We start from the raw sequence: 12471 nt of genomic DNA on the forward strand, positions 1-12471 counted from the left end.
CTAATTTCATGAAAATATTTGGAACTACATCCCATGGCCCAATAAACAGCTTTCAAGTAGACAGTTCATAAGAACACCTCAGTTATGCCTTCTCACCTGTTACCAGATACCTGTTCCGTTTCCATGTCTAGGAAGTACATTCGTAGGTATATAACCCTAAACCTTCCTACAGTATATAAGTTCCTTCACCAAATTATATGTTGAGATTGCGCAATGACAAATATCTTTGTCATGTATTCATTCATCAACGAAATTGTTTTGGTTGAGATCAAAGGTCCCAGATAGGAGCGTAAATTGAGATATCAAAATTTTAGTGCGTAACGAGTTTTCGATCGAGAGCATGTTGGACAAATTGTGTGTCCTACTTCTGGCGTTTTGTTCGATTTCTCACTGTGCTCGAATTTTGGTCATCATACCGACACCATCGCACAGTCACCATGTGGCAACTCAGCCGATTTGGAAAGAGTTATCCTTACGAGGTCACCAGGTAACGTCATTGACAACCGTACCAATTAACGACCCGAAACTTACCAACCTCACGGAGATCGATATTAGCTTCTCGAACAGTGTTTTCCATAAAAAATTTAAAGAAATTGTCTACTCAAATGGTTTCCTAACGTATATCAATACTTACATCGCCCTGGCAAAATCGTGCGACGTACAACTGGAACATCCCTCAATTCAGGCACTCATTAAAAGCAAAAATGAGTCGTTCGATCTGGTGATCACTGAGTCCACGCGACCGGCCTACTTCGCCTTTGCGCAAAAATTCAACTGCCCCTCCATTGGGATCACCACTATAGATGCACCGCCAGTAATTTACAGCGCTTTGGGAAATCCGACCCATCCACTACTTTATCCCGATGGCTGGGTGAGTTACGTGAACGATCTCTCGCTTTTCCAGCGCATCTTCAGCGTGGTTCACTATGTATTTATTATGATTTGCGATAAAATGGTACTGATGCCCATGTACCAAGAGATAGCAAATCGGCATTTCGGGAGCGAGTACCCGCCGCTCGAGCAGTTAATAGCAAACATGAGCTTACTACTGGTCACTTCCGAACCAGTGTTTCGTACTATCAGACCAAGGACGCCAAACGTCATACCGATTGGAGGAAGCCTAATTCGACTCCCAGCCAAACCTCTTCCAAAGGTAACGCTAAGTGCAGGTATCTTAATTTATAGCGTCCCCTTGTAGGATCTGAAAGAAGCATTGGACAACGCCAAAGACGGTTTCATTTATTTTAGTTTGGGCTCCAACGTTAAAAGTCACTTTTTGGACGATCGAGTACGTGACGATATAATGGAGGCATTTCGCGAACTCCCCTACCTGGTGGTGTGGAAGTTTGATACCGACAGCTTACCAAACAAACCGAAGAACGTGATGCTACACCCTTGGGTGCCTCAGATGGCTGTCCTTAGTAAGTACCACGCGATCTCTTGTTTTTTTCAGTCACGTCTTGCAGATCATCCCAACGTTAAGCTGTTCATAACCCACGGTGGTTTTCAGTCGATAACCGAATCGATTTACGCCAACGTACCGATGGTGGGGATACCATTTTTCGCAGATCAAGCCCGTAACGTCCAAGAAATGGTCGGGAAAGGTTACGGGTTACACCTCGATCATCGACAACTCACAAAACGTCACTTAGCGCAAACCATTTTAGAAGTTATCAGTAATAAAAGGTAAGTGACCATTTTCCCTATCAAAAGTTGTCATGTTGTGGCAGGTACCGCTCCAAACTCAAGGAGTTAGCCGAGTTATCAATGGATCAACCAATGACGGGACTGGAGCGAGCCGTTTGGTGGATTGAATACGTTTTGCGTCACAGGGGAGCGAAACACTTGCAAAGCCCTGCCACCTTCATACCCTTCTACCAACATTACTTTTTGGACGTCATCGCTGTCTTAGGACTTATAGTGTTCGGTGCAATGTACGTTTTATGCGGATTGCGAAGAGCTGTATTTTCGAAAAAACTTAAACTTAGTTAAATCTCATTTGTTGTCACCAGCATTATAAACTTCATTATTCATTTTCTCTTGTTTTTTCGACTCTTCTGAAGAAGACTTGGAAGAACTGATGAAAGGATGTAAGAGGGAAGATAGTGACCAAAGGAGAGATGAAATAGAAGAATAAGGAAGAAGATGGAGAGAAGTAAAAAGGAAAAAATTATCGAAGCCCGTGTGAGATCGAAGGGACGTTTGAAGGTTTGACCCCACCATCCGTAAGATCTCGTCGGGGGTTACCATATTCCCTTAATCGGTACCCACCTCCGACGTCTCGTTCACCCGCATTTCGCATTTTGGTGAATTTCGCTAAAAAAAACCCACAAAATAGTAGGTACTCAATTTTTGGGTACCTCTCGTAGCTTCCATTGGCGACACGAACAAGGAAGGTCGCCTTTAGGGCTCTAAGAAACTTTTGGGCGCTTTTTCCAATGACACCAATGTGAAACAATCGGCCCAAAACTGTAGAAGAAAATAGGAAAAAAACTGAAAAACCTCCACGTTAGTATAACACGCTCAGGGATGGCGCCCAAGGGTCGCCGACCCCACATCATGCAACCCCGTCCCTAAACTTGTTAATTACACGTGGTGTAATTACCATCGTATAGGCTTGCGGTAAAAAAAGTTGTTACTGAAACGGTCACAAAAAAAAAACTGGAAAATATTTTTAAGTTCCTGAAATGGCCGCCAGGGGGCGTAACTGCAATCTGGAACCTAAAAAAGTTATGTTTGTGAATTCCGCTATATTAACCTAACAAAAAAATACCCGGTCTTTGAAGTCGACGATAATCTGAACCTTTTTTATTTGACAATTATTGCTGTATCTCTAAAAATGAAGTCGTGGGGGGGATTCAAAGGTTTTCGTAAAGAACACCCTGTATCTTCGAAACGGCTGAGTCGATTTTCACAAACTCGTGTTATTTAAAAAGAGTGATTCTTCGGCTGCAAATATTTTAATATTTGAAGTTTTGTTAGTTTCAGATATCGCCGCTTGAGGGCTCTTTTCGACATTCCGACAGAAATGGTTAATTTTCTCAAAAAAATTAAATGCGTTGGTTCGATTTTTTTTCATGAAAAAGTAGCTAAGTGGTGCCTAAATAAGCTCGCGAAAACCGCATCTCGATATTTTGTTCCTAACCTAAAATGTAGGCCAAAGAAAATTTTATACCCTCAAAATTTTATTTTTTTAAGCTAATTTTTCTGATGTCGAGATGGAGTTTTCGCAAGTTTGTTTAGGCATGATTTAGCTACCTTTTCATAAAAAAAATCAAACCAACGCATTATAATTAATTTTTTTGAGCAAATTAACCATTTCTGTCGGAACGCCGAAAAAAGCCCTCAAGCGGTGATATGTGAAACTAACAAAACTTCAAATATTATAATACCTGTAGCTGAAGAGTAGATCTTTTGAACTAACTCGAGTGTTTAAATCGGCTTAGCCGTTTGGAAGATACAGGGTGTTCTTTACTGAAACCTTTGAATACCCCCCACCGCTTCATTATTAGAGATACAGCGGAAATTGTCAAACAAAAAAGGTTAAGATTATCGTCGACGTCAAAGACCGGTTGTAGGTTAATATAGCGGAATTCACAACATCACTTTTTTAAATTCCAGATTGCAGTTACGCCCCCTAGTGGCCATTTCAGAAACTGAAAAATATTTTCCAGGTTTTTTTCGTGGCCGTTTTACTTATAACTTTTTTTACCACAAGTCTCTACGATGGATAGGTTCTCAGATACAGAACCTCGAATTCTTAGTTGGCCACCCTGTACTAAAATCCTCGTCTTTCGACAGACGTTCTTTTACTGGTTCGCATTTACTGCCAGCCAGTCGGCCAATCAGCCAAAGTGAGATTGCAAGCTGCCTTTTCACAAATAAATTTGCAAAAATGCGCTAGAAAGAATGAATAGGGGTGAAAACAATTGAAGTAAAGCTAAATAGGACAATAGTCGTGAAACTACCATAAAAGGAGTAGAGGAACATTAATAGGGGCAAGGGAAACTTTACGGAGAGGGAGATATACCTAGATGATGAATACTCCCCAGGGGAATGGAAGATTACTAACCCTTTGACAGAAAGTAACTATCATTTTAGTTTTTGATAAAACGTAATCGTTTCTTCGTGTATGCTGGGGGGTATTCTATACCCCCCAGACCCCCCGGTGCTTCGATCTTCCTCAAAATGTTGAGAACAATCTGCATGTCAATCATTATTTTCTAGGGAATAACGTTATATGTTTTTCTTAGGGGACATTCCATAGTTTTGAAGACTGAATATCTTCGAGAAGACAGCACCGGGGGGTCTGGGGATGTGGAGTACCTTCCAGGATAGGAAGAATACTAACCCTTTAACGAAATCAACTATCATTATAGGTTTTGGTAAAACGTACTCGATTCTTCGTGTATACTGGGGGGTATTCCATACCCCCCAGACCCCCCGCAGCTTCGATCACTATCAAACTGTTGAGAACACACTGCATGCGAATGATTGTTTTCTAGGGAATGCCGTCATATGTTCTTTCTTGGGAGACATCCCATACACAAGGGTTCCGAGGACTGAATATTTTGTGGGGAGAGCACCGGGTGGTCTAGGGGTATGAAATACCACCCAAGGAGTGGAAGAATTCCTGTGTGCTGGGAGGTATTCCATACTTTCTCAAAACGTTGAGGTCAATTTGCATGCATACGACTATTGTCCAGGGGATGGCCTTTTTTTTGGGTATTCCATATACGTCACTTCTAAGGATTGAATGTTTTGGAGAAGATGTAGCACCAGGGGGGTCTGGGGATATCGAATACCCCCCAGGAGAATGAAAGATTACTAACCCTTTCACAAAAGCAACTATCATCTTAGTTTTTGGTAAAACGTAATCGACATTTCGTGTATGCTTCTTCTTCAAAATGTTGAGGCCAATTTGCATGCGTATGACTACTTTTTAGGGAATGGCGTTACATGTCTTTTTTGTGAGACATTCCATAACAAGAGCTCTGAGAACTGACCGTTTTGGGAAAGATGTGCAACCGGGGGGGGGGGGGGATATGGAATATCCCACAGGAGAGTAATATTACTAATTCTTTCACGAAAACAAATATCATTATAGGTTTTGGAAAAACGTACTCAATTCTTCGTGTTATCTGGGGAGTGTTCCATACCCCCCAGACCCCCCGGAACTTCGATCACCCTCATGTTGAGAACACACTGCATGCGAATGGTTATTTTCTAGGGAATGCTGTTACATGTTTTTCCTTGGGGGTAATTCTATACACAGATCTAAGTATCGAATGTTTTGAGGAAGATGTACCAACGGGGTGTATGGAAGGTATGGAATACTCTCCAGGAAATTAAGACGACTAATTCTTTTACGAAAGCAACTATCAATCTATGCTTGGGAAGGAGGTCATTGATTCTTCGGGTGTGCTGGAGGTTGCTCCGTACTCCCCAGACCCCTGGTGCTCCGATCTTTCTCGAAATGTTGAAATTTGCATGCGCATGAATATTTTCTATGGAATACCGTTACATATCTGACGTAACTCCCATTAAACAAGGGTACTATCCGGTGAGTCCAACCAGGTAAAAACTCCCTAATGAGGAGGGCGACAAAATGATTGAACAGGGGATTGTCGAACCATAAAACAGTGGATGGGGTTCGCCCATCTTCCTGAAGCCTATCGATTTTGCGTCGATTAGAGGAAATTGAACTCTCTCACTCAAAGATGCATATCCTTTGCCATACATTTCTACTATCCTGGAACAACTGCCCGAAAACTCGCTAGATATAAACTCTGCTCACTGGCAAGTTAGAATGGACCAGTCTTCTTGTCCGCATACCGCATTTACGGTACCCAGGCGAGACCTTTATCAATTTTGTCGAATGCCCTTTGGGCGTACCAACGCCCCCGCGACCTGCTAACGGATTAGTGTCAATATTCTCCGTGCCCAATTCAAAGCAAATGTGTTGGTATACGTACATGATATAGTAGTAGCCACTGAAGATTTTGCAGTAACCCTCAAAATTACCATAAAGACTTGTTAAGCCTTACAAGAAAGAATTGAGGTTCTATTGAACACTTGATTACACCGCTTTGCAATTTTAGAAGCGCTTTTATTAATTTAATTGATTCAACATAGATTTACACATACACCGCTTCATAACAAACGTGAACAAAAGTATATCTGAAGATAAGAACGATAAATGTGCGCGTTCTAGTAAAACACAGTCTGTTTTAGGTTTTAGATTTGTTTAAAAATCTTAAAAATACCTTTTTAGTTGTCGAAAACCTGGCGTCTACCTTGAAAATAGTTTTAGTTTAAAAGAGAAGCCTCTGCTATAATTAAAATTTCGGAAATGTTGCAGTATCATTACACGTAAGGCAATTATTTTACTTGTAATGATTACCTGTGACGTAAACCTTTCGGATAATTCTTTTAATGGCATTCTGGGGATATCTCAGTTTAAATCCTCTTTTGTACAGCTATGCTCAAGTAGACCGTAAGATAATAAATGCACCACCGCTATCGTGATTTTAATCTCGACGTTTATAATAAGATTATCTAAACCCCCACAAAAATCCATCGAAATCAATTGTATAAACTGATTTTATCTGCATTATTCACCCTCGTATTCTTTCTTTTATTATGTTACGTGTAGGGGTAAAAAAATAAATCTGACATACATTTTGTTTACCTAAGCTTCTCTGACGTTAAGCATCCGTCGATGTTTTCGTTGTAGTCAACTCGAAAATAAATAAAAATAATCCCCAATCGAGAGCCGTTTCGCTAATTTATATTTTGGCAAGGCTGTACTTATGAAGAAAATAATCGCGCGGTCGAGCCTGATACGAAATCCATTAGGGACGATTTTGGCTCCCGTAAATGATTAATGAACGCATCGCATTTTAATCGACACTTTCGGTAACTCGATGTAGTACAAGTTGGGGATCGTCGTCTCATTAAGAAATGAGAACCCTCTTTAGATACTTGACTTTTCTATTTATCGGTTAGGACCCGAAGGATCCGAAATAATGGATGAGATCGGAAATGGTTTTGTGTTGATTGGCCACAAAATTGCTTTGTCTGTACTAGTCACGTATTCGGTTTAATTACGCAGGTTTATTCAATTTTTAATTTTTATTTCGATTCTTCATTAGTTAAGATTCTGGTAATTTATTTAACGTAGTTACCCTCTTTACTTCAATTTGGTTAAAAGCTGATGCACTGTAATGAAGTTCCTAATATGTTTTTCAAAATGATCGCTAGAAAGATCGTTGCTAATGACCCAAAAATTCATTGATCTTGAAAACCCTCTAGGATTTTTGGATACTCAACAGGTTATTCGGATTATTCGGATTCTTTGGATTTTTCGGACTTTTCGGACTCTTCGGATTCTTCGGATTATTTGTATTATTCAGACTCTTCGGATTATTCAGACTCTTCGGATTCTTCGAATTATTCGGACTATTCGGATTATTCGGTTTATTCGGATTCATCGGATTCTTCAGATCGTTTGATTGCTCCTGTACTTTAAGTTCTCCTGATTCTACAGACCGTACAGGTCTTGTAGATCCTCCCTTTCAAGCCTTACAAATCACTCAAATCCTTCAAATTTCTCGAATCTTTCAGATCCACCAGATTTCAGATTCTACAGTATCACAGATTACCTTCTTCAATTCGTCGTGGTTTCCATGTACTTGGAACTCCCTCAGCGATTCAAATCCTGTATATCCTTCCGAGCTTCCAGAACCTCCTATGGATTCTTCATATGCTTTAGATCATTTAAATCCTTCAAGACCTGCTAATTTAGCTTCATATTCATTAGGTCCTCGAGATTATTTTGATACTACAGAACCTGATCGATTTTTGTACGTCCTTCAGATCATTCATGTTTTCCAAAACATCAAGCATTTCTGGATTTTTGGGGCCTTCTAGACCCTCCACATCATTTAAGGACGGTAGATACATAAACTTTTTCGGATTTGTGGTGTCCTTGAAGTCATACACACCATTCAGATGTTTGAAATAGTTCAGGTGGTTGCGATTGTTCCCTTCAGTCAGATTCCTGAGATCCTGTAAGCCCACTTAAATCCCCAAACTTTCGACACCCTTCAAACCATTCAGATCCTACAGATTTCTTGGTTTTACAGTTTCCACAGGACATGAAGAACACTATCTTCTAAAATTACTCGATGACGTAGATCTTCCAGATTATCCAGATCCTGCATGCCGTGCAAATCTCTGATCATTCATATCCTTTGGATAATTCAGATTATTCGAGTTCGTCTCCCCTTTTAGGTCAATCGCAGTCTTCGTAACCTTCAATCTATCCGGTTCTCCAGATCCTTTATACCATTTATAACTTTCAGATCCATCACATCCTTCAGATCCTCCAAATGGATCCTTCGCATCTTTCGAATTCTTCAGATCTTTATGACTCCTCAAATCCTTCAGATCCTTCAGAACCCTCAGATCCCTCACGCATCAGATGATTCAGAAGCCATAGGCCCTTCCGGAGCATCTAGAATACTCACATTCTTTAGAGCGCTCAAAATTCTCATATCATTTATACCCTTCTTATCCACTGGGCAATTCAGATTTTGCAGATCCCACAAGTTCCGACCTCCAAAGCCATCGAAACCGTTCATAAATCGCAAATTTTCCAGATTTTCCGTATCGTCTTGATTTTGAAGATCCATCAGGCCATTTGGGTCATCAAAATTTTTCACGTGTTTCAGATTATTCACTTTCTTTCGGTGGTTCAAGTTCTTCAAACACTCCACACCCTCCACACAGTCTTTATCAGATTTATCAGATTCCTTGGATTCCTTGGTTTCCTCGGAAACTTCAGATTCCTCAGATTCCCCAAACGCCCCAGATTCCTCAGATTTCCCAAATTCCCTAATTTCTCCAATTTATCAGATTCCACAGATTCCTCACACTCCTCAGGTTCCACAGAATTCTCAGATTCCTCAGAAATCTCAGATTCCTCAGAATTCTCAGATATTTCAGATGTCTCAGACTCCTCAGTTTCCTCAGATTCCCTAAATTCCCCAGATTCCTCAGATTTACCAAATTCTCCAATTTCCCAACATTCCCTAGATTCCTCAGATTCCTTAGATTTCTCAGGCTCCTCAAATCCCTCAAATTCCTAAGATTCACCACATTCCCTAAATTCCCAAAGTTCTCCAGATTTCCCAAATTCCCCACGTTCCCAAATTTCTCAGACTCCTCAGATCCCCCAAATTCCCCAAACTCCCCAAGTTCCTCAGATTTCCTAAATTCCCCAAATTAATAATTTTAATAATAACATTTATTATAAACCATCAGCTGGTGTATAAAAGGATAAGGTTTGCCTACATGGCGATCTTCCACCCCTCCTAAACCAACACTAGTATGAGTACAGACTAATATAAACATAGAAACTTAAACAAAGAGTTGATATAAGCATATAGATGCAGAAATGGTGAATTAAATACATATAGTATTTAAAAAAAAAGGTTAAAATGAAGGTATACATAAAAAATAATACTATAACAAGACAATAATTTAATATACCAACAAATATAACAAATATAACTCAGCGCTTAGTAATAAATGCAAAAACGTAATTAAATGACAAAGTTAATAATTCTTAATATATTCAAATAGTTTAACGTTATTGCCGCGTTGTACACAAATGAACTTGTATACTTTCCCAGATTCCCCAAATTCCCCAGATTCCTCAGATTCCCCTGATTCCTCAGATTCTTCAGATTCCTCAGATTCCTCAGATTTCTCAGATTTCTCAGATTTCTAAGATTCCTTAGATTCGTCAGATTCACCAGATTCTTCAGATTCTTCAGATTCTTCAGATTCTTCAGATTCTTCAGATTCTTCAGATCCTTCAGATCGTTCAGATCCTTCAGATCGTTCAGATCCTTCAGATCCTTCAGATCCTTCAGATTCCTCAGATTCCTCAGATTCGTCAGATTCTTCAGATCCTTCAGATCCTTCAGATCCTTCAGATTCCTCAGATTCCTCAGATTCGTCAGATTCTTCAGATTCTTCAGATTCTTCAGATCCTTCAGATCCTTCAGATTCTTCAGATTCTTCAGATCCTTCAGATCCTTCAGATCCTTCAGATCCTTCAGATCCTTCAGATCCTTCAGATCCTTCAGATCCTTCAGATCCTTCAGATCCTTCAGATACTTCAGATTCCTCAGATTCCTCAGATTCGTCAGATTCTTCAGATTCTTCAGATTCTTCAGATCCTTCAGATCCTTCAGATCCTTCAGATTCTTCAGATCCTTCAGATCCTTCAGATCCTTCAGATCCTTCAGATCCTTCAGATCCTTCAGATCCTTCAGATCCTTCAGATTCTTCGGATTCCTCGGATTCCTCGGATTCCTCGGATTCCTCGGATTCCTCGGATTCCTCAGATTCTTCAAATACTTCAGATTCTTCAGATTCTTCAGATTCTTCAGATTCTTCAGATTCTTCAGATTCTTCAGATTCTACACATTCTTCAGATTCTTCAGATTCTTCAGATTCTTCAGATTCTTCAGATTCTTCAGATTCTTCAGATTCTTCAGATTCTTCAGATTCTTCAGATTCTTCAGATTCTTCAGATTCTTCAGATTCTTCAGATTCTTCAGATTCTTCAGATTCTTCAGATTCTTCAGATTCTTCAGATTCTTCAGATTCTTCAGATTCTTCAGATTCTTCAGATTCTAAGATTCTTCAGATTCTTCAGATTCTTCAGATTCTTCAGATTCTTCAGATTCTTCAGATTCTTCAGATTCTTCAGATTCTTCAGATTCTTCAGATTCTTCATTCTTCAGATTCTTCAGATTCTTCAGATTCTTCAGATTCTTCAGATTCTTCAGATTCTTCAGATTCTTCAGATTCTTCAGATTCTTCAGATTCTTCAGATTCTTCAGATTCTTCAGATTCTTCAGATTCTTCAGATTCTTCAGATTCTTCAGATTCTTCAGATTCTTCAGATTCTTCAGATTCTTCAGATTCTTCAGATTCTTCAGATTCTTCAGATTCTTCAGATTCTTCAGATTCTTCAGATTCTTCAGATTCTTCACATTCTTCACATTCTTCACATTCTTCACATTCTTCACATTCTTCAGATTCTTCAGATTCTTCAGATTCTTCAGATTCTTCAGATTCTTCAGATTCTTCAGATTCTTCAGATTCTTCAGATTCTTCAGATTCTTCAGATTCTTCAGATTCTTCAGATTCTTCAGATTCTTCAGATTCTTCAGATTCTTCAGATTCTTCAGATTCTTCAGATTCTTCTTCAGATTCTTCAGATTCTTCAGATTCTTCAGATTCTTCAGATTCTTCAGATTCTTCAGATTCTTCAGATTCTTCAGATTCTTTATATGCTTCTGATTTTTTAGATTATTTATATGCTTCTGATTTTTTAGATTTTTCAGATTCAGATTTTTTAGATTTTTCTAATTTATCAGATTCAGATTTGGATCTCTCAAATCGTTCCTATACTTTTGGCTCTTCTGATTCTGCAAATTCTCGTGGCACTAAAGGCTACTAGATCTTGCATCCTCCAGATTTCAAAAGATTCATCAGATCATTGGAATTATTCCGATATCTAGAACCCCTTCATGTCTTGTAACATCTCAGAACATCAAAGTTCTCGGGGTCCTTGAGACCTTCTAGATCCTCCAAGTCTTTTAGAGACGCAGATCTTTAAAGTGTCTCAACCCTTTCGAATTTTTTGGTGTTCTTCAGGTCGGCTTGTTCAAGCCGTTTCTTTTCAAAATATTCCGATGCTTCAGACTCTCTAGATTTTTCAGTTTTCTCACACCCTTAAAAACGTCTTGGTCGTCCAGAACCTTCAGACACCTTAGGTCATCCACATCTTATAGATTATCCAGATCATTCATCATTCATTGTCATTGTCATTTTTCAGTAAAATCTTTCTCTTTCAGGGCCTACTTTAAAATATTCGGATCCGTCACCTTCTTTTGCGTTCCTCAGATCCTTCTCCTCCTTCAGTTCCATTGCATCTTTCAGATCCTCCACAATTTTCAGATCCTTCAAATCATAGATTGTTAAAACTGCTCGGTTCCCCCTTTCCTTCAAATCCATTGAGGTTAACTAACCGCTGCATACCCTTGGGATTTTCCACAATTTATAAATCCTTCAGATCGTTCTTCAAATACACATCTTTCTGTATTCAGGTTATTCGGGTACTTCGGATTCTTCAGATCGTTCGGGTCATTTAGATTTTTAGGATCCTCGAGGCCTGCAAGCCTTTCAGATTCAGCAGATCCTTCAGGGTGTTCGGATCCTTTAAGTTTTTCAAATCTTTCATTTCCTCCAGACACTCTAGACCATCGGTGTATCCTCTGGACCCTTAATATCTACCAGCCTCACAAACCAGCTGGATTCTGCAGGTCTTTCGAGTGTTCCATATTGTCCAGATCACGTCAGGTCATTCAGATCTTTCAAATTCTTCAG

The 12471-nt window shown here is 39.5% G+C and overlaps 1 protein-coding gene across 1 annotated transcript; it reads left to right on the forward strand.

The window, feature by feature from the left end:
• The first annotated feature begins 325 nt into the window (after nt 1-325).
• Nucleotides 326-2035, forward strand: LOC116181489 (UDP-glucuronosyltransferase 2B33-like). Its single transcript, XM_031501870.1, has 4 exons — nt 326-1153; nt 1199-1421; nt 1467-1686; nt 1731-2035. The coding sequence occupies exons 1-4, from the start codon at nt 341-343 to the stop codon at nt 1990-1992; spliced, it is 1518 nt and encodes a 505-aa protein (XP_031357730.1). The 5' UTR covers nt 326-340; the 3' UTR covers nt 1993-2035.
• Nucleotides 2036-12471: the final 10436 nt, after the last annotated feature.

The sequence above is a fragment of the Photinus pyralis genome, unplaced genomic scaffold, assembly GCF_008802855.1.
Source record: "Photinus pyralis isolate 1611_PpyrPB1 unplaced genomic scaffold, Ppyr1.3 Ppyr1.4_LG9, whole genome shotgun sequence".
Classification (NCBI taxonomy): Eukaryota; Metazoa; Arthropoda; class Insecta; order Coleoptera; family Lampyridae; genus Photinus; species Photinus pyralis.